The sequence below is a fragment of the Chironomus tepperi genome, unplaced genomic scaffold, assembly GCF_022539635.2.
Source record: "Chironomus tepperi strain 1889 unplaced genomic scaffold, CSIRO-AGI_Ctep_v1 contig_486, whole genome shotgun sequence".
Taxonomy (NCBI): domain Eukaryota; kingdom Metazoa; phylum Arthropoda; class Insecta; order Diptera; family Chironomidae; genus Chironomus; species Chironomus tepperi.
This window is the reverse complement of record NW_027226608.1, coordinates 982,316-1,004,160: the sequence shown is the minus strand read 5'-3', so window position 1 is coordinate 1,004,160 and position 21,845 is coordinate 982,316. Positions and strand designations below refer to the sequence as shown.

Below are 21,845 nucleotides of genomic sequence, written 5' to 3'. Positions count from 1 at the left end.
GAATTTTAGTCCAATTCTTCCAATTATTCTTCTATTTTAGGATCAAAAAATTCGTGTTTCACTTTCAATTCCGTTCCAATTTCATTCATACCAACTTCCCAACTGCCATTCTCAGCACTTATCACTTCCTCTTCATTCTTCTTCTACACATCTGTACACACACAACGGAAAATGAAATAAAAATGTTCATGACTGCTTTATATACACATTTTTGTCAAGATCTACACATGTGGGGCTATAGCTCAGTGGTAGAGCATTCGACTGCAGATCGAGAGGTCCCCGGTTCAATCCCGGGTGGCCCCTGGCCTTTATGGCTTTACTTTTTTGATGAATTTTTGAGTTTTTTTTTGCTGGTTTTGAGGATTTTTTGTGAATTTTTGAGAGTTTTTGTTGAATTTTTGTGGATTTTTTTGGATTTTTATTGAATTTTGAGGATTTTTTTTGATGATTTTTTGAGTAAATTTCAGTTTTTTTGTCAAATTTTAAAGGAAAAATCTAGAAAATTTAAGAATTTCTCACAAAATCATCCAAAACATGCTCAACGCCTCAACATTTTTCTCATCAATTTCATCATCCTCAACATCCACTTCATCATCATCGCTAAGCAGGCCTTCATGTTAAGTACTTTGTTTATTTTCTCAATCGACACCTTTTTTTCGGATCCTCAACTGCTTCAATGCTTATTTGAGCTCTCCTTTTTATGTTGTTGTTGTTGTTGTAGCTTCTTATTCAGCATTTCGTTGTTATCAACACCTACACTTGTTATTTTTAATGTTAAAAAAAAAAAGAATTTTTTATCGCATTAATTTTTGGTTCAGTTGATGTTCATCATTACATAGTGATTTATACCTTTTAAAATTTATTGAATATATATGAAAGTCTTAAGACGATTCTAATGCCTACACAGGTGTACAGCATAAATGACTTTTACTCTCAATTATAAATTGTTGTCATGACATTGATGTAAATTGGTTCTGTGACATTTAAGTTCAATTTTTATATCAGCTTCTGGCTTATTTGTCAAGGTATGATGGAATTATGTGATTAATTAGAGTATTTTTTGGAAGTAGATATTGTAAATGATGTTGCGAAGGGGTGGGTGGGAAGGTTTTGGGGTTATTGGCTTCTTAGTATATATAGCGACTATTGGAGACTTCCTAGAGGCTCCCTACATCCCCTTACGCCTCCCTATCCCTCCCTATCCCTCCCTATCCCTCCCTATCCCTCCCTATCCCTCCCTATCCCTCCCTATCCCTCCCTATCCCTCCCTATCCCTCCCTATCCATCCCTATCCCTCCCTATCCCTCCCTATCCCTCCCTATCTGTCCCTTTCTGTCCCTATCCCTCCCTATCCCTCCCTATCCCTCCCTATCCCTCTCTATACCCTCCGAATTCAATTCCTCATACCCCAAAATTCATCAAACTCCACCAAAAGCCCCGCACTGCTTAAAAATCATCAAAAATGCTCCATTTTCCCCAACTAAAATTTATGAGCTTATTTATGCATAATTAAATCAGTCTCATCACACAGCACATACAACATGATAGCTGTAGCTTCAGTTCTTTATACAATTTTGAGCTTTATATTTTCCATTTTCTGGCATTTTCATTTAGTTCTCATTATGTTGAAATATAAGTAAGAATGTAAAGTATTTATGAGAACTGCAAGAGCATTATCGTTGCCAGTTGAACTTTTTTGTTGATGTGATTATTAAATATTTTTTGGGGGGATGGTGCGGAGGGAAATTTTGTGAATTATTTAAAATGAAAAAGGAATGGTTTATGGGAATTATTATGACAAAATTAAGTATTTTGAGCATTGCTGATTGTTTTTTTCAGTTGAACGGCCCTGAAGCTGAGCGTCTCTTCAGCTGTGCGTCTCTTCAGCTGAGCGTCTCCTAAGCTGAGCGTCTCCTAAGCTGAGCTTCTCTTGAGCTGAGCGTCATTACAGCTGAGAATTTTTCGATCTGAGAGTCTTTTAAGCTGAGCGTTTCCTGAAATAAGCATTTCTTATGCTGAGAGTCTCTTGAGCTGAGCATCCTTAAAGCTGAGCGTCCATTAAGCTAAGCGTCTCTTTAGCTAAGTGTCCTTTGAGCTTTTCATTCCTAAAGCTTAGCGCCTTTCTAGCTAAACATTCCTTAAGGTGAACGTCCTTTCAGCTGAACGTTCCCTAAGCTGAGCGTATCCCATGAGTGCCCAAAGCATGCATGCATGCCACACTGCCAACAATGTTTTGCATTTTGATTGCAGAATTATTTTAATAAATAATATTATCAAGAGGCTCACGTCCATCGACAGTAATTATTAATTTTTATTTCTATGTCCAGCTATTGAGTCATCAACATTCGAGGTGTACAAGATACAAAATAAAAACAAACAAGCAGAAAATAAAGTAAACATGAAAAAAAGTACTCGGTAATGAGGAGCAACAGAAGCGAAGTTAATTATCATAAAAATTTAATAAAGAAACTCATAATGGTCATTTAGGTTGATGAAACTTTTTTTTTTACTACTTCTGCTGCTTTTTTTTGTGTTTTTTGATGATAGACAAGCTCGTGTGTGGCAAACACAGACATGTACATATATGTTATGACAATGAAGTTTCGCCTCTAATGGATGGATATGATGATAAGAACAATAGCAATAATAATCAAATGGAATGAATCATGCGAGACATATTTTAAAGGGTTTTTTGTATTATTTTACTAAAAATTTTATATTTTGAGGGTTTGGTATTGTTGAAGGAGACGCTCAGCTTTAATGACGCACAGCTTTAACGACGCTCAGCTCAATGGACGCTTAGCTCAAGAAGCGCTCAGCTTAAGGGACGATCAGATAAAGAAACATTCAACTCAAGAGACGCACAGCCAAAGGGACGCTCAGCTGAAGAGACGTTCAGCTCAAGAAACGCTCAGCTCAAGGAACATTCAGTTCAAATGACGCTCAGCTGAAGAGAGCTTAGCTTAAGATACGCTCAGATCAAGAGACTTTCAGTTTAAATGACGCTCAGTTCAATTGATGTTCGAAAATTCGAAAATTTAAATTTTTAACGGTTCTCAAAAATTCAAATTTCTAAAAAATTCATATAATTTAATTTCAAACTTTAAATTGCTCCTGGCATTTGCCTTTGTATTGTTTTTTTTTTTATTGATTTAACATTTAGATACAATTTAAATTATTTTTAGAATAATTAATTGAGTATAATTGAGTAAATGAAAATTATCGATTTAAAATCTGATTAAATATCCGCTAATTAGCTCCAGGTTGTTGTTATTTTGATCAAATTTCAAATAAAAAAAGAGCTTCAATTAATGTTGTAACAAAATCAGCAACTGATAATTATTTTAAATACTTTTTAATTGGCGGATTGATCTGTTATTTAATTATTGCTCATATAAATTATGTGAAAATAGTTTAAATGTTCTTGAAAATGGATTAAAATTTATGGTTTTTTTTTTTGGAAATTGATTTTATTTTGAAAAATTAAAAATTGAATAAAATTAAAGATAGTTAAATTAAAAAAATTTAAAAAAATATAAAATAAATTTCAAAAATTTCAAAATTTAAAAAAGTATAAAGATTAAAAAATTTATAAAATCTAAAAAAATGGAAAAATTCTTAAAAAAATCAATCAAAAAAATAAAACAAAAATTTAAAAAATTATAAAAAATTTAAAAAAACTTAAAAAAATTTGAAAAAAAGTAAAACATTAAAAAAAGTTTAAAAAAATTAAAAAACTTTAAAAACTTTAATTAAATTTAAATCAAATAAATACAAAAAAAAATTTGCCAATAATTTCAATAATTTTTAATAAAAATCCCCGGCCCCAAATTTCACGAGTCACACAACTCAATTACGCTCTATATAACATATGAGACAACAGCAATCATCCATAAGTTTAACAACCAAAAAAGCATTAAAAAGTTCATCAACACAATTAATCCTTTTGTAATAAATGAGCAGAAAACAACCAATAAAAATAATTTTTTATGTTTTTGTCATTAATAAAGGAAGAAAAATTCTCATTTTTATTTTTATTATTATTTCAGTCAATTTTATTCTCAAATTTTATGACATCTTGATGACAATGAGGAACAAAATGAGCAAAAGTAGGTGAAATAATTGGATTTTAATTTGCGAAATTTTTATCGACTTTTTGTGATTTTATTGACTGATGATTAAGTAAAAGTTAATTATTTGGTCAGATTGTTGAATGAGTTTGAATTTCTAAAAACCGATAAAAATTTGAATTTTAAAAAACCGTTACGAAATTTAAAATTTGTGAAAATTTACAACGTTTAAATTTATGAAAACCGTTGAAAATTTAAAATTTTTGAAAATTGTTATAAAATTTAAATCAAAAAAAAAATCAGTAAAAATTTAAATTTTCGAAAACCGTTACAAAACCGTTAAATTTTCAAAAATCTCAATCAAAGCCCAATTTTTAGTCAATTCCCTTAAAGCACATCCAATACATTTCCGCCTTTAATTCCTATAAATTTTCCATTTTACCGCCCAAAAAAAAGTTTAACAAATTTCGCATAAATCTTTTCCAAGAAATACACAAAAAATTGCCTCGACTCGAGTATTAAAATTCATAAAAGAAGTAAAGCCTTTGAATCCAACTGTAAGGCACAACATTTACAAGAATTTTTTTCTCATTTTTCATCCATATGAAACATAAATTTCCATGGAAACTGAGAAAATTTTCCATTTCCAGTCACACTTTTTCAATATTTTATATTTGCAGCACAACACTTGACATTGTTTAGGGGATGTAAAATTCTCTCATGTGACATAAAACTTGTGTGACGTGTGCAGGCATTACATGAGGGTGAATACAAAAGGACTTGTGTGTGGCACTTCCAGTTACATTTGTTTTGTTACTTTGGAAATTTCCTTTGCTATAAAATGGAAACTTATAGAAGGATATGAAGAGTTTGCTATAAAAATGGATATTGATGCTCGAGAGAAGGTCTTGTTTTGGTGAGAATCTGATCAGAGTTTAATGTAGTTTTGGAATCAATCTTACTTTTTGAAGCTGGATAAAAAATTTTGCATTGAATTTGAATAATTTTGATAATAAAAAATTGTTGTGGTGACAATGTGAGGCTAGCTTTGTACCAGAGTTAGCAGTCCAGCATTTGAAGGTGGCTCTTGCTGGTGTTAGGTCGCTAGTGAAGGCTCGCTTCCGTAGAGACCGGTCTATTGAAGTCCTGCCAACTCTGCTCTGCACACTATAAGGACTCAAATACGTCATAAGACCTGGCGTACTCTACAATCCACCTAATTACAATCCATGAGTGGACATTTCATTAAGAAAGTCGTTCATACACTATCCTTGTGGATCTAACTAACATTGATGACACATTAAGAGTCAAAGACCTAAAAGACTGCACCCAGCAGATGAACAGAGCTTCTGACTCTGTCTAAAGTATTCTAAACATCTTAAAGAATCTTTGATTCATGCGGACATCGAAATATTCAAACTTAATCATTTTATTTTAGTTCCTGTGATGAAGTTTATGACAGTTTATAGTAAATTTGAAATCAAAAAATTACTTTAATTGAAATTCAAATTCTCGAAAACCGTTAAATTAGTCTCAAAGAGTAACTATGGCTTGAAATCAGACATGGTGGAATTTTCAGTTCTTTTGACATGTTCCACGCCATAGATCTGCCTAAATATTGTGGGTATATTCAGATTGGGGAGGTTTGGAGGGTTAACCCCTCTCAACTGCTCCTTTTTGGGAATAAAATTCAATTTTCTATGATTTTTCATGATTAAATAACTAAATATAATAAAATTTTGACGTAAATTCAATAGAAATTGAGCATTTTACTGACAATTTGCCTAAACTCCACCAAAAAACCAAAAAATTCTCAAAATTTTTCCAAAAGTTGCTCAATTTTATTCTCAACATTCTCAACTTAAACTTATCAAATATTTATCGACATATTTCTCAACCTTCCTCACATCTGCTTCATCGACAACTGCGTCCAATTTCTCACCGTTCCAAAAGAATATAAATGTCGGTACATACTTAATTCCAAATCTTTTTTTCAACTCTGGAATCTTGTCAATGTCCACTTTCAATATTGTAATCAAGTCTTTATTGCTTTCGATGAGTTTCTCAAGTTTTGGTTCGGCATTCTTGCACGGTCTACACCAAGTTGCGTGAAAATCAACAACAACTAAAAGATTTCCAGCTGATGAGACTTTTTCGTTGAAATCTGATTCGTTTTCGACTTCGTAGAGCATTTTGTTGCTAAAATTTATTTGATGCTAAAATTGAAGGAAATTTTGGAAAATTAGTGGAAAAATATGAGAAATTTTCAAAATTGAAGCTGTGAATTAGGAATGGGACTGAGACTAAGACTGTGTCACAAACTGAAACAGGGACTGAGACTCAGACAGGAACCGAGGCTCAGACAGGGACTGAGAACCAGATAAGGTCATCAAGATTGGCACTGAAACTGAGACTGAGACTAGGATCCAGACCGGGACCGAAACTAGGATATGGGGATTTAGATCGGAACCGAGACCGAGACTGAGACTCATACTGAGACTGGGACTGAAACTGGAGTTGAAGACTGAAGACTGAGGACTGAGGGACTGAGGGACTGAGGGACTGAGGGACTGAGGGACTGAGGGACTGAGGGACTGAGGGACTGAGGGACTGAGGGACTGAGGGACTGAGGACTAAGATTGAGTCCGAGAATCATGAACGGAATTACAAGAGAATTCATCCAACTCTCGGTCTCATGGACTCTGTCGTCTCACATAATCCCACAAAAACACTTCCCTAGCCTTGCTACAACTAAATTACACTAAATTTCGAATAAATCTCATATTAATCAACTCAGTTTACAACTTAAAAAGCAACAAAATTTTGAATTTTTTCACGTTTTTCTACTTCTTTTGTTTGCATTTTAAGACTATATTTCCCACAATTTCACCCATAAAATCACCTCAAACTACATCAATCACATTTACCTTACCAACTCAAAATATCCAAATTCACTTCCTTCAAATCCCTCCAATTGTCCACAATTAATCAGCTCTTAAATATCCAAATTATTTTTTTTTTATCATCCAACAATTTCCTTTGTATGCTTTCAAGTGCTCGTTCAAAGCTTAACTGAATAACTGGAACAGAATGAAATTCGACTTAAAAATATTGAGAAATTAAATCAAAAAGTCAAAATTGTTGTGATTGCACACCTCTCAATAATCTTATCTTAATCGAGATGTGGGAGAAAATTGTTGAATAATATTTGGATTTTTAATTTTGAGAGGTGGTGGATGAGTAAGTCGAGCAGCACAGCTTAATTATGTTAATGGCAAGTAGTGAAGATGTCATGACCTGGGTTGGCAGGGCTCCAACGTGAAGACGACTCAACTGGAGTTCGGACTTATTTTTTGAACATTAAGAGTCTAGACTCTTGAAGTTCTAGAAACTATGGTCTTACCAGAACCTTAATGGTTGCTTTTTTGGTAAATTTTACGGTTAAAAATAAAATTTGAATGTATCGTTCTGTTCTTATCCGAGAGTAAACCGGACGGTTCTTGCCTCCCCCGAAACTGAAGCCGTTAAACACTGCGACCGGCGACCAACGAAACGACCGCCGATGGGCGCTGACCTCCGGGGATAGAAAGAGGCGATGAACAGTCGTTTTCCAACGCTTCTTGCGAGCAACTGACTGCGATTAGTCGATCTTATGTCTGGTAATATGCTTGACATATCATGCCAAGTTTGACAAATGTCATGTTTATTACTGGACAAAAGGTTGACTTATCACTGTCTGTTTCCCTAGGGATGTATTTCGAAGATGTGGATGGAATAATAAGAGAAGGCGAGAAGGGGTGAACGGCTGAAGGGTTAAGGGTTCCTTAACAGACATAAAGCACACTAATCTGTAACTCAATTCTTAATCAATATTCATATCAAGTATTAATTTAACAATCCATCAAAAAATCCATAACGGCCAAAAAATATTCAAACAATTTTCGAATTTTCGAACATCCCATTTTCGAACATCAATCCCCTGAACAATAATTTCGTATACTTCCTCCCCCTTGCTACTATTTTGTAAACATCAATAGAATAATAAAAGATTTTCTGAAAATTTCTTCAGTTTTCTTCCAATTTAAATTAATTCCAGCTGTCATTTACAATGGACGTCGACGTATTCATAACAAATTACATCTATGTTGATCCAGATATATTCAGGTTTTGGCTGGATGGACTGACAACGTAAGACAAAAATTGAAAATTGACAAAAATTTGAAAGAATTTTCTAAATTTGAGATTATTTTAATTTTTAGGTCCGAGTCAGTAATTCAGCAGCGCAAAAAAATATCACCAAATATCCCATTAGATCTAATTGCATCAGATGTCCTCGATCATTATCGCACATATGCCCATCTTGAACGTTATCTTGATGCACCACAAAAGCTTGAAAGTTCAACGCTCAATTTTCAACTTGAAAAGACATCAAAAATGCACATAATTGAAAAATATTACTCGTTGGACGACGTCGTGTGTCGTGAACTGCTCGGGAAGAAATTATCATCAAAATATCGTAAAGATTTGGATGAAATTAGTGAAAAAACATTAATTAAGCTTAAAAGTTGTCGTCGACAATTTGACAATATTAAGCGTATCCAAAAAGTCATTGATGATCAGCCAGCTGGATCGCTGCTCAAAATAATCCAAAGAGAATTTTTATTGTCTGAAGATTTAGCTAAAAAATATTGTGCGATTGTCTTTATTGCCAATCAGCGATTTGAACTGTCTAAGAAGAAGCTTCAATATTTAAGTTTTATGGACTTTTATGAATGCACACAGTCAATTATGGCTTATTGGACATATTGTTATCAACATTCACAGGAAATTGAGGAGGAATTTGATAAGGAATTCTTGTTGGACTTGAGGGAGCTGAGGTGTCTGTTTGATAAGGAGAGGGAGATTAAGCAGTAAGTATAAGCAGTGAATTTTGAGTGCAGTTGGTGCTAGGATTGAGCCTAAGGTCTTTGTAGAGTTAAGGATCATCTGATCCAGAATTGGCAGGATTCCGGGAGTCAGGCACTCTGAATAGACTCTTAAGTCTGACTCTGGTGGAATCATGACTGCACAAATAATTAGACTCCGGAATTCATTGGAATCCAGACTCCAAAATAGATTAATACCAATTCTGATCTGAATATCCTTAATACTAATGTAATATCAGCTTAATAGGTCTTATGATGTGTATCTCTGGGGTACACTGTTGCCAGATACCTCAGAAGTAGTATCACAGGTAGCATGGATGTATTCAGGGGGTTTTGGGTGTCAACTTCTCACTATGCTTTCTCGAAATTCCGGTTCCGATAAATTTTCGGGATCGGAATTGAAATTTTTGGGATCCTGGGATTCTTAGGGATATTCCAATCCCGATCCCGATAGCGAGAAAGCATATTTCTCACTCTGTTTCCCATCAGCCTCCTCTACATCCAATTTTTGAAACACATTCTTAATTATACCTGGATTTCTGGCTAGATTCTCGGTTATAGTCTAAGAAGAGCTGTACAACCAAACCGATTAAGCCCTAATACCTGACTTAGGGGTGTAGCTAAGGAGGTAGTGCATTGGATACGTCACTAACCTAACTCATTGCCATTCTGAACAACTTTTCAAATTCCTACCCACAGGAACCACGCCAAATCATCAATTTTACCCTTGAATCAGCACCAATATCCTCAAATATGCATCCAAAATCCCCAAATTACCACAATTTTCCTAATTTTCCCCCAATTTTCCATTCCAGTTTAGTGCTAATTCGTCTCAAAGACTCCCTCCTCGAACGATCATACCAAGAACTTGATGTCAACTTCCGTATCTACTTCCGTGCAATCATCACAATGGCAGTGTCCATCCATCGGTCACGCGAATTGAGGAATTTCTTCATTGACTTGACTGAGAAGCTGATTGAGCCATTGAAAGCCAGTGGATGGACATTTGAGCAAGTCAAACAATTCTTACCAGTTCTGACAAAATGTGTACTTGATTTGAACTCTTATGGACATATGAGTGGGGTGGAGGTGCGATGCCTGTGGGATCGATTTATGAATGTGCTTAATGTTTGTCTGCTGAAAATGTATCACAACTGACGATAGGCGAATTCTTGAGTTTTGGGTTAATTTTTGATGATTGGGGATGGTTCGGAAGTTAGGGAATGGGGTGGAAATTGGGGTTTTTAGACTCTAAAATTGTAATGTTTTGTCGCAAAATTATGAACCAAAATTGGAACTCAGTAGTATCCCTCCCTTAGGGACAGGGGTAATGTTACGTAGCTTCCGAATGTTCCCTACATTGATATATATGAACTTAATATTAAATAAATAAATTAGTGCAATGAATTTCGAGGAAAATATTAATAAAATAATTCAATAAATTTAAAATACTGAAAATTCAATGTTTTAATGCCCAATGTCCAATTTTTCAACGTTTTACAATGTTTTAATATCCAATACTTAATGATTCACAATGTTTTACAATGTTTTATGACGTTTCGATGCTTTTTCAGACTTTTCCTTCAACGACTCCGTAATTTTCAAACATTTTGAACCCTATGCGTGCCCTAAAAACCTACATTCGACACCTATTTATGCTTTTCACCTCAAAGCTCTCAAAAAATTTGTATAAATTTGAATTTTTAACTCAAAAATTCCTCAGTCTTTGAAGAACTTGAAGATGAAAATTGTGTGCCTGGTTGTGCTGGTCTTTGTGACCTTGGGTAAATTTTTTAAGTATTCTTTTTTAAGCATGGCAAATAAAAGTTGTTTTTAGTGACTGGAGCTGCTGTACAAAATTTGAAAGGATGTTTTGGAGGTTCATCGCGTAATTATAGACGGACAGATAGCTATGAGGAATCTATGGATAGTTATCATTCAAGACAGCATGGAAATGATGGGAAGTACAATGACCAACATTCAAGTCATAACTCAGATCAATCAAACAGTCACAAAAGTCATCAGAATGGTCAAAATTTCCATAATAGCAGCTCAAGTGGACATAATTCTTATAATGGGCACAGTAGGTTAAACCATTCAAGCCATTCTGGATCTTCCAACCACGGACATTCAGGCAGTTTCAATGGATCCTCAAACCAAGGACACTCCAGCGGCTCGAATGGATCCTCAAACCACGGAAATTCAGGCGGTTCAAATGGGTACTCAAACTATGGACACACAGATGATTCCCGTAGATCTTCTGACCAAAGACACTCTGGCGGTTCCAATGGCTTTTCGAATCATGGACACTCGGGCACTTCGAATGGACATTCAAATCATGGACACTCGGGTGACTCCAGTGGATACTCAAACCATGGACACTCAGGCAGTTCTAAAGGATCTTTTAATTTTGGACATTCAGGCAGTTCCAATGGATCTTCGAATCATGGATATTCAGGCAGTTCGAACGGATATTCCAACTATGGGCACTCAAATGATTCCAGTGCACATTCACACCATGGACACTCCGGCGGTTCCAACGAACACTCAGACAATTCCAATGGATACTCGAGCAATGGTCATTCAGGCAATTCCGGAGGATCATCAAGTCAAGGACACTCAGGCCATTCTAGACATTCTGAATCTTCTAACCATGGACACTCAGGTTACTCGAATGGATACTCAAACCAGGAACATTCAGGCAATTCCGGAGATTATTTCAACAATTTTGAACATGATCGTTCATATCAACGTAGCTATGAGTCCACAAACAACAACAATTTCAACCAAAGAGACTTTGACCATTCAAACCATGAAAAATCCGAAAGAAGAGGAAACTTTGAGTCCCAAGACATGACAGCAAGTCCTCCACATCCAGGTTATGGACATCAAAATAAGCACAATTTTGGACACCATCACAATCACGGATTTCATCGAGGACACGATCATCATCATCATCATCCTCACTTTAATGGACATCATCCTCATTTTGGACATAATCCGCATTTTGGACATAATCAGCAAAATTTTGGACATAACAACCAAAGACATTTTGATGAACAGTCAAAAAATTTACAATTTGAGCAATTTAGGAATGGAAATCATCAGAATAATCAACGATTTGACTCTGGGAACTTAAAGCCTTCACCACAGGTTCCAGTTCCTAATCCTAGAGGTCAATTCGGACAAAATAATGGACGGTCTTCAAATTACAATCGAGAAAATGATTGGAAATTCCGTTCACAATTTGAGAATAATAAGAACAAATATTCAGGTTCTTATTCGAGGCAGCTTGGCAGTTACAATCATAGAGGTGGACGGATGAGTCATCAAAGAGGACATGGACAGCATATTGGACGTAGTCAGCATAGGAATTAATGTATTTATTAAAATAAACAGTTTATATTGCTAAAATAAAGTAGGATGTGCTGATTATTTCCACAAGTGTCTTTTGTTATTGAATATCTCCAACAGCACTTGTGTCAATTGATAATTTTATGAGACAATTGTGATCAGATATAACAATTTGGTTATCTTATTATTGTGCATACACGAGATTCTTTCAGACTTTTGACAATATCAAATTTAGTGCAAAAGAACAACAAACAAAACTCAAATTTATCAAGAATTAATAACAAGATAACTACAGGCACAGGTAGCACTACCAGGAATTGAGTTATTTATTGGAAAAACTCCGAACAGCACAAGGTTGGCCGGTAAGACGACTACGTGGTCTGATGGACATTCAAAGCATGGACTTTAAGGTGATTCCAGTGAATCATCAAACCATGGACATTCAGGCGGTTCCAATGGACATTCAAATTATGGACACTTAGGCAGTTTCAGTGGATCTTCAAACCACGGACATTCAGGTAGTGTTAATGGATATTCTAGTCATTGACATACAGTCAGTTCAAGAGATCAAGAGATCATTCACATGAAAGTAGCTTACTTACTTACTTCGCTGGCCGTACAGATCCACTGTGATCCATGGCCTCCCTCAGATGTCGCCTGTTGTTCTATCACCGGCTTCCGCCTGCAAATTGCATAATGGTAGCTATGAGTCCCTAAACAAACAGTATGTCGCTAATATCGCGGTATGCTCCAGGGTTGCCTAGTGATGGCTGATTTAGAAGCATTTTATGGCATCTATTCGCATTGTGTCGTTCGGGTGATTAATCAGTTGATTTTGTGCTATAAAAGTGACAGTTAATGATACTCAAAATTCTATTGTAAACTCAAATTTTATCGTAAAAACAAGCAAGTCGAAAGCACCAAAATGCTGAAAATAATTTATTTGTGCCTTGTGATTTTCCACATTAGCATTACTGATGCACAGCATAAACCAGGAATGTTCCAAAAATCACCTAGAATGGCACATGCAGCACCACCTTTAACAATGTCAAATAGACATACTAAGCCTTATCAAAGTGAATTTTGTATAGACAGTCCTAATGCAATCTATGTCCATGAAGAATGCAACATGTTTTATTATTGTGATGATTATGGACATCTAGCTGAATCGTATTGTCCTGATCAGGCGCCAATTTTTGATTATTATGATTTGATGTGCATGACGGTAGAAGAAGGTGGCATATGCTGGCAATGGGTCGATCATGACATATCGGATGAAGGATGTCCATCAGATCCATATGAAGTTGTATTTTTAGCTGGTCAATCTTGTACGGATTACTACATTTGTATGAGTGGACGACCTGTTCAGTTGGTATGTGCACCAGGACTGCATTGGAATGAACGGATGGGATATTGTGATTATCCAGCTAATGCTCAGTGTGATGTGAGTTCATTGAATATTTAAACTAAGATTTTAGTATTAAGAGTCATGTTTTTACAGCAAAATGGCAGTCTAGTAAGGCAAAAACGGGTGTTGGATGTGGACCTAAGGCAATTTTTTACAGAGCATTGATATTATTTGTGTGATTAATTGTGACAATATCTTTTGAATAAAGAAAATCTAAGTTATAGTGTAAATTATGACTTTTTTACTAGATTGCTACACATAGTTAGGCACATAGATAGGCAGATTTGGCCAAAATGGGTCAGACTCCGGATGTTGGACACTTATAGAGTTCAGAATCCATTGGAATCAGACTCAAATAGAGTTAGACTTCAAAATGTCGTTCTTCTTACTCCAGGCTATAGGCAGTTCCCTTTTGTGGAATAGTACTGTAGCTGGGGAAGAGACACAAGCTTGCTATGCTGTCCTTAGCTGGAATTTACAAGAGAAAAGGCGTCCTGGTGCTGCAAAAGAGTCAAATGTTAGGCCTTTTGTAGCAATCTAGGCTCCAGGTCGGAGGTCATGGTTTCATTAAGTAAGGAACCTATACCTGATCTTATTCCACGTCACAGCCGTTTCGACCGAGACACACAATTTGGACAACACTGTTACATCATTTAAGAACAATCCCTAACATTCCCAATTCTAAAAATTAACTAATAAACCAAAAAGTCAAGCATGGAAGTTGATGACCTTTCTACGTAAGTCGACTTTAGTAGATTTTCATCGTGCGCATCTTCATCCCACAAGACAATTTTTTTACTCAGTTTTGATTTTGTTTTTCATTAGGAAAATTGTGTAAAATTTTTCATTCTAAATTTTGAATTTTAAAAATTAATTTTTTAGTTTTTAAATATAATTAGTGAAATTTCTAGGGACATTTACATCACATCCATCAAATGAACAGCAACGGTGAATATGATTTTGATGATCATAATGAGTAAGTTTGAAATTTTATCAAGATTTATACTTTTTTTGCATCACAAAAAAAAAGAAAAAGAATACAAAAAAAAATTATTATTCTCAAAAATATACTCGCAAAAAAAACTGTGTGAAACTCTCTCGGTGATTTTAAGGCAGACTCAAAAAAAAAATATGCACGTGGTAATAAATTTGTAAACAAAAACAGAAAAATAATGTTTGGGTGCTTCTCATTTACTCATTAATGTATGTATGCTGTTGAGCAATTATGAGAGAGAATTTGGTCATTTAGACACGATTGGCATGTAAATGAGGAGCAAAGGACTGATTTCTCCGGTGATGGAACGGGAACGACGCATCGGTGGTATGGAAATATAGCAAGCAATTGCACCAATCCACCACCTTTATCGCACCTTTATCGTGTCATTGATGTAGTTATTCCGTACCGTACAGTGTCGTACTTTACTACCACTGGAGAAACCGGCTTCTTGAAATGCAAACAATTTAGGTGACAAGTTACAAAAATGACAAACTTGGTCACTTTGTTGTCCAAAATTAAAGTAGAGGAAGTGAGAATTGTTGGTATTTAAGTCCCTGATTACCTTTGGATTACCAACTAGCTAGAAACGGGACCAAGACTTCTCAATCTCAACGAATCTCGAAACCGTGACTGGAAATTCTTGGTATTGGTCTTATTAAGCCCGAGGGTTTGGATTCTTCTGCAGCGTTTATCAACAGAGAGTGTGAACGTGCTCAGTTTTATAGATATGTAGTGTCATCCTATACATTAAAGAAGTTAACCGTGCAAGCAGAAGACATTCCTTTCCTTGCATACGCTTCCGAACAGCTCAAAAAACGTGCTTTAATAGCAGATTAAACTGATAGCTACTTGGGATACCTTCTGACTAGCCATGTATTGTAAGAAGTTGAGGTGTGGGATGAATATACCAGCCATTAGACAAAGTGCTTTGCGTAGTTGAACTTTATTCTTTAATATACTCGTTCCGGCACATAGTTTGGTCGTCAGGGGTGTATTTGGCTTTATCAGGTAATACCATAAGAAGGTATACACTTGACATTTGGTCAGCTTCAGAGTCAGACTTCCCGAATTCCCTTGCATAGAGCACTTACTTTCTATCATTATTATTTTTCAGACAATCATTATGGGAATCTATTGGATTCCTCAAAAAGTCGCGAAGCTTTGCGACCAAATCAATTCACATGGACCGAAAGTTTGAGGAATTTGAGTCAAGGTAAGCCTTACAATTCATCCAAAAAACATCCAATTGACTTATTTTTATTCCATTTCTAGTTCCACATTGTCCTTAATCAACTTGACATCAACATACAAGCTATTCGAAGCTCACAATCCATCAAGTTATCAATACAGTCGATTTGGAAATCCAACACGAAATAATTTAGAAAAATGTCTTGCAAGTTTAGAAAATGCCAAATATGCAGTCACATATGCATCAGGTCTTGGTGCCCAAACAGCCATAATTTCAACCTTAAAAAGAGGCGAAAAAATTGTCGTCGATTTTGACATGAATTTTGACTCAATTCGACTGTTTAAGAACTTTACATCCAATATGGAGATGGAAATTGAGTTTGTGGACTTTACGGACTTGGATGGACTCAAAAATGCTATGACCGAGAATGTCAAGCTGGTCTGGATGGAAAGTCCATCAAGTCGTACGATGAAAGTTTTGGATATCCGCAGAATTGCTGATTTTGTGCATGAAAATTTACCAAATGCGCGACTTGTTGTGGACAATACAATATTGTCTTCTTACTTGCAATGTCCATTGGAATTTGGTGCTGATGTTGTTGTATATTCAATTAATAAGTATGTCCATGGATATTCGGATGTTGTTATGGGATCAATTGCTGTTAATGATGATAAGATACATGAGAAGTTAAAGTATCATCAAGGTGCTATGGGAATCATACCGTCGCCATTTGACTGGTAAGTGAGGCTTGATAAAAACTGAAAAAACGTTAAAAAATTTAAAATATTCAAAAAATTCAAAAAAAAAATTCAAAAATTTTCAAAAAATTCCAAAAAATTCAAAAAATTCAAAAATTTCAAAAAAATTCAAGAAAGTCCAAAAATTCGAAAAAATTTCAAAAAATTCAAAAAAATTCAAAAAAATTCAAAAAATTTCAAAAAATTCAAAAATTTCAAAAAACTCAAAAATTTCAAAAAATTTCAAAAAAGTTCAAAAAAATTTAAAAAAATTCAAAAAATTCAAGAAAGTCCAAAAATTCGAAAAAATTGCAAAAAATCAAAAAAATTCAAAAAAATTCAAAAAATTTCAAAAAAATTCAAAAAAATTTAAAAAAATTCAAAAAAATTCAAAAATTCAAAAAATTTCAAAAAATTTCAAAAAATTCAAAAAAATTCAAAAAATTTCAAAAATTTCAATAAAATTCAAAAAGTTCGAAAAATTCAAAAAATTCAAAAAATTCGAAAAATTCAAAAAATTCAAAATTTTCAAAAATTTCAAAAAATTCAAAAAATCCCAAAAAGTTTCAAAAAATTCAAAAATACCAAAAAAATTCAAAAAATTCAAAAAATTTCAAAATTTCCTAATTTCCAGCTACATGGTCAACAAAAGCCTCAAGACCCTCTCCCTCCGCATGGACCACCACATGAAGGTTGCCTACAAAGTCGCAAAATGGCTCGAACGTCAACCCCAAGTCGACCTAGTCCTTCATCCAGCCCTTCAATCTCATCCACAGCATGACATCGCGTGCCGTCAGAGTCACGGACATTCAGGCGTTTTCGCATTTAAATTGAAAAATCCGGAAAATGTGGAAAATTTATTAAAAAATTTGAAAATTTTCCTCAAAGTTGAAAGTATTGGTGGATTTGAGAGCTTTATGAGACGTGCTGAAAAGGTTGATGGACTTAAAATTGATGAAAATTTGATAAATGTGTCAATTGGATTGGAGGATGCTGATGACTTGATTGAGGATATCCAACAAGCTATGGATGGTGGAAGTAAAGGAAATGATGAAAATGGCAACAATAAGTTGGAATTTTACTGAGCGAATTTGAATTGATGTGATTAATGTCTGGAGTCTTTAAGCCTATTTATGCATCCCTTCGTCCCCCACGTCCCTGATGACCCTCTTTCCCCATCCATCTCCCTCTCTTCCTATCTCTCTCCCTGTCTGTCCCCATCTGCCCTCCTTTATACCCCTATGTCCCCCTCAATCCTCCTCAGTCCCCTCTCTGTCCCCTCTTGCCCTCCCCTTGTCCCCCTTTATTCCTCCTCGTTCCTCTTCGTCCCTTCTTGTTCCTTCTCTTCCGCTAATTTATGAATATATCCACAAATTAAATAAAAAAATGTCAAAACTCAAAAATTAACGGTTTTTAAAAATTCAAATCTTCATCAACTTGCAAGTTTCATTTCATTTTCACATAGAAAGAGACAGCATGACATTGATATTGAAGGAAAATGCTTCGTAAAAGTGAAACAAAATTTTCCATTTTTCCAAGATTTCATTTTCCATTTTCCAAGCACCCGAAGCGTGATTTTACATGAGAAGATGTAAGAAAAAAAATGTAGAAAAAAAAGTTACAGAAAATAGACAGAATGAGAAGCACATGGAAGTGAGTAATGCGTGGATTTATATGGAAAAATATGAGATTAGAATTTAATTTAGAAAAATTGGTTTGATTTGAGAGACATCTGCTTATTTATTCCTTGATGAAGTCCATTGTCGCACTGAGAGACCCTCCAAAGCCGGCTCTATCCTTTGAGAATTTCTACCAGTTCGGAATATCAATCTCTTACCAGTTCTCTCTTGTTTGAGAGACATACTGTATTATAATGTAGTAAAAAGAGTGTCTCCAGGCAGCATGGCTCTTGTGTCCGTTCAGATTATGGTAAGAACGACACGAAGCCAATCGTGGTATGATCAAGGCAGACACAAGAGCCATGTATGAGTGGGTACACCTTTTTCCAACTTATTCCCACCATGTGTCCTACTTTTTGGTCATTAAATGCTGGTTGATACCTAATCTCATTCAATTGAAGCTTTTTAAGTGAGAATTGATCGAATTTTTGGGTATTCCAGGCTGTGAAAGCTCAAAACAGGTTCTTTGTGCTGAAGAGTCATGATATACAGGTCTATGGATCTGCTAAAGAAGGGAAGCATTTTATTTTGTTGTGTCCAGAACTTCATTAAAGTCAACGACTTAGTTCATGCCAAATTACCTCAAAATTCAATCCCAAAGTTCCAAATTTTCCCCAAAATGTGGAAACTGTTGAAAATGTGGAAAATTCACCAAAAAAATTCAAATTTCACCTCAAAAATCCCCCAAAAATATCCTCAAATTATCCAATTTCAGCCCTAAGCACCGTCCGCAAAATTGTAACAATTGCAGAACATCCTCACAGCCTCATACACACACAGGCACACACACACAGTCACAGTAAAATTGATCAAATAATTCGTAATTTATTGCCTTGAAGCGACAACGAAACTAAAAATGGGAAATGATTCAATTCCAATGATTACAAATGAGCAGCAGAAGCAGCAGTAAGCAGTAAGCAGCATAAAAAATCCCAAAGAATTCGATGAAATGTTGAAATAAAAAATTAGCACAATCAGCAACCGATAATTTTGCAATTTCGTCACGTTCCATTGTCCATTTAATTTCTACTTCCATTCTTTTATTCTCCAAATGATAATATAATTTTTTTTCCTTTTTTTTTTGTCTTTTTATGTTCTTCGTCGGTGTAACTTGAAAATGGTCTTGCGAAGATTTTGATGGTTTACTGAAAAAAGGAGGGAATATTGGGGGACTTAAGACTCAAAAAAAATTAAGAAAAAAAAATTTAGAAAATTTTAAAAATTTTTAAAAATTCAAAACCAGTTTTTTTTTTTTTTTAAATTTTTTAATTTTTTTTATTTTTTTTTGAATTTTTTAAAAATTTCTTTTTATTTTTATTATTTATTATTTAAAAATTTTTAATTTTTTACCTTTTTAAAATTTGTTTTGTTTTTTAAATTGTTCATATTTTTCAATTTTTTTTTATTTTTTTTTACTTTATTTTTAATTTTTAAATTTTCATTTTTTTTTATTTTTTTTTTGAAATTTTCAAATTTTTCTTTTAATTTTAAAAATTCCCAAATTTTTAATTTTAAATTTTTCAATAATTTTGAATATCAATCGCAGTCAACTGTAACTTTACAACTAAAAAAATTGTTCAATTTGTGAAATTTTTCAAAAATTAAAAATTAAAAATAAATCTAATTTTACATCCAATTATTTCCAATAATTTTTTAAATCCAAATTTCCTCTAATTATTAATAATTTTACTTTATGCCAATTTTATCTGTCAATATTTTTAGAATTTTTCGTCATGTTAGCGGCAAAAATTTCATTTTTTATAATTTTAATATTTTTTTATTCTTTTGTGTCCGCAAAAAGTGACTTCCAATATGTCAAAATTAAGCAACTAAAATGTGAATTTGACGACAGTTACTTCCTCAAAAATACATCATGTTATGCCAAGGCATTAAGTCGCAATACGTCAGCCATTAATGCCTTTATTTATCCTAAAATCCCTGTTAATTTTTTGGTGAGTTTTAGGGGATTTTTAGGGAATTTTTGAGGATTTTTGGGGATTTTTAGGGATTTTTTTGGGGATTTTTTTAGGGATTTTTGGGGAATTTTGGGGATTATTTAGGAACTTCTGGGAAATTTTGGGGATTTTTGGGGACTTTTTTAGGGTTTTTGGGGATTATTAGGGAATTTTGGTGAGTTTTTGGGGATTTTTTGGGGATTTTTTGGGAATTTTTGGGAATTTTTGGGGATTTTTAGGGAATTTTTGGGGATTTTTGGGGATTTTTTTGGGGATTTTTAGGGATTTTTAGGTTAGGTTTTCGGTACCTTCATGCCTGTTCATCCTGAGCCAACCTCAACATTCTCTTTCCATTCCAGATCGGATTCTCCCTATCATTTAAATACACCAACATTTACCGTGAAGTCCTCAAATTTCCCCAAGTCAACTATTGTGAGTCAATGAAGCACATCGATGACAATCCATTGTTTAAAACAGTCACAAAGATATTATACGACACAAATCCCGACCTAGACATCGATTGTCCAACAACAAAAGTCATTTTTAATAATACAATTCTCAAAATTGACACAGTGCCATCAATTTTACCCCGTGGGGATTATCGTGCGATGTTTTACATTTTCGACTCGAAAAGTATGAAGCAAATTTTGGCAATTCAAGCGATGGTGACGGTTGTGTCGTCGGAATTGAATACATTTGGATGAAGTTTTGCTGTTGTAAATTTTAAGGGAAATAAAGTTGAATTTACATAACCTCAAAATACGTACGTAAACTTACGTAACTGGAAACTTACGTACGCAATTTTACGTAACTGGAATATTATTACGTACGTAACCTAATTTTTACGTACGTAATTTTACGTTAGAACATTTTTACGTACGTAAAATTACGTAACTGGAATTTCACGTACGTAATTTTACGTAACCTCAAATTTTTCATGAAATTCAACTTCAATAGATTTCAGACTCTATTCCAGCCCAACTCAAAGAACCCTTTCAACTCTATTTCAGCTACTTAACTACTCAACAACGTCAACAACATCAACAACTCCTCTCCATCCAGCAAAAATATCTCATAAATGTCAAGATGAAAATTGAATTGTAAGAAAAAAGAAAAATTTCTGTCGGGAATTGATATTGTTGAGATAATTGAATTTCTTACATTTTTTACATTTTATACTGCAATTGCAGTTGAGTTGCTTCCATCTTGTTGATTCCGTTGACGACTTTCTGGTTTTTTTCTTTTTCTATTGTGTTCTAGTTTTCCCTGTGACAAATTTGTGTTGTGGGAAACGTTTGATAAATTGAATTTTTTTTTTTTTTTTTTTTGAGGAGCATCTTGCGGATGTCATATGGCTTATGATGTGGTTGAGTTGGTTGCTAGGATGTTTATGTGTTTTGTAATGCAGTTATGAAGATAAAATTGAGGTTACGTAAGATTACGTACGTAAAATTGAGGCTATCTAAGTTTACGTACGTAATATTCCAGTTACGTAAAATAACGTACGTATTGTTCCAGTTACGTATTTTTA

General features: G+C 34.3%; 5 protein-coding genes and 1 non-coding gene across 6 annotated transcripts; 5 read left to right on the top strand and 1 right to left on the bottom strand.

The window, feature by feature from the left end:
- The first annotated feature begins 231 nt into the window (after positions 1 to 231).
- TRNAC-GCA (transfer RNA cysteine (anticodon GCA)) lies at positions 232 to 303 on the top strand. The gene has a single exon. It is a non-coding gene; the product is annotated as a tRNA-Cys (tRNA).
- Positions 304 to 5,926: 5,623 nt separating this feature from the next.
- Positions 5,927 to 6,262, bottom strand: LOC139099749 (thioredoxin-2-like). Its single transcript, XM_070652264.1, has one exon. It carries the CDS (start codon positions 6,260 to 6,262, stop codon positions 5,927 to 5,929), a length of 336 nt encoding a protein of 111 aa, XP_070508365.1.
- A 1,823-nt stretch (positions 6,263 to 8,085) lies between these two features.
- Positions 8,086 to 10,453, top strand: Fibp (acidic fibroblast growth factor intracellular-binding protein). Its single transcript, XM_070652338.1, has 3 exons — positions 8,086 to 8,258; positions 8,330 to 8,980; positions 9,811 to 10,453. The coding sequence occupies exons 1-3, from the start codon at positions 8,179 to 8,181 to the stop codon at positions 10,151 to 10,153; spliced, it is 1,074 nt and encodes a 357-aa protein (XP_070508439.1). The 5' UTR covers positions 8,086 to 8,178; the 3' UTR covers positions 10,154 to 10,453.
- Positions 10,454 to 10,638: 185 nt separating this feature from the next.
- Positions 10,639 to 12,439, top strand: LOC139099765 (GATA zinc finger domain-containing protein 14-like). The gene is made up of 2 exons (XM_070652279.1): positions 10,639 to 10,779; positions 10,833 to 12,439. Exons 1-2 carry the CDS (start codon positions 10,737 to 10,739, stop codon positions 12,371 to 12,373), a joined length of 1,584 nt encoding a protein of 527 aa, XP_070508380.1. The 5' UTR covers positions 10,639 to 10,736; the 3' UTR covers positions 12,374 to 12,439.
- A 928-nt stretch (positions 12,440 to 13,367) lies between these two features.
- LOC139099748 (uncharacterized) lies at positions 13,368 to 13,814 on the top strand. The gene has a single exon (XM_070652263.1). The coding sequence runs from the start codon at positions 13,368 to 13,370 to the stop codon at positions 13,812 to 13,814; it is 447 nt and encodes a 148-aa protein (XP_070508364.1).
- A 762-nt stretch (positions 13,815 to 14,576) lies between these two features.
- On the top strand, positions 14,577 to 18,083 carry LOC139099867 (cystathionine gamma-lyase-like). The gene is made up of 4 exons (XM_070652414.1): positions 14,577 to 14,733; positions 15,869 to 15,967; positions 16,027 to 16,680; positions 17,315 to 18,083. The coding sequence occupies exons 1-4, from the start codon at positions 14,693 to 14,695 to the stop codon at positions 17,763 to 17,765; spliced, it is 1,245 nt and encodes a 414-aa protein (XP_070508515.1). The 5' UTR covers positions 14,577 to 14,692; the 3' UTR covers positions 17,766 to 18,083.
- The last annotated feature ends 3,762 nt before the right edge of the window (positions 18,084 to 21,845 follow it).

Bases quoted from the DNA above. Each gene is read 5' to 3' on its own strand.
- LOC139099749 (XM_070652264.1), bottom strand. From the start codon at position 6,262: ATGCTCTACGAAGTCGAAAACGAATCAGATTTCAACGAAAAAGTCTCA.
- Fibp (XM_070652338.1), top strand. From the start codon at position 8,179: ATGGACGTCGACGTATTCATAACAAATTACATCTATGTTGATCCAGAT. The intron at 8,259-8,329 runs GTAAGACAAAAA...TTTAATTTTTAG, and splicing joins TGGCTGGATGGACTGACAAC to GTCCGAGTCAGTAATTCAGC. The intron at 8,981-9,810 runs GTAAGTATAAGC...TTTCCATTCCAG, and splicing joins AAGGAGAGGGAGATTAAGCA to TTTAGTGCTAATTCGTCTCA.
- LOC139099765 (XM_070652279.1), top strand. From the start codon at position 10,737: ATGAAAATTGTGTGCCTGGTTGTGCTGGTCTTTGTGACCTTGG. The intron at 10,780-10,832 runs GTAAATTTTTTA...AGTTGTTTTTAG, and splicing joins GCTGGTCTTTGTGACCTTGG to TGACTGGAGCTGCTGTACAA.
- LOC139099748 (XM_070652263.1), top strand. From the start codon at position 13,368: ATGGCACATGCAGCACCACCTTTAACAATGTCAAATAGACATACTAAG.
- LOC139099867 (XM_070652414.1), top strand. From the start codon at position 14,693: ATGAACAGCAACGGTGAATATGATTTTGATGATCATAATGA. The intron at 15,968-16,026 runs GTAAGCCTTACA...TTCCATTTCTAG, and splicing joins TTTGAGGAATTTGAGTCAAG to TTCCACATTGTCCTTAATCA. The intron at 16,681-17,314 runs GTAAGTGAGGCT...CCTAATTTCCAG, and splicing joins ATACCGTCGCCATTTGACTG to CTACATGGTCAACAAAAGCC.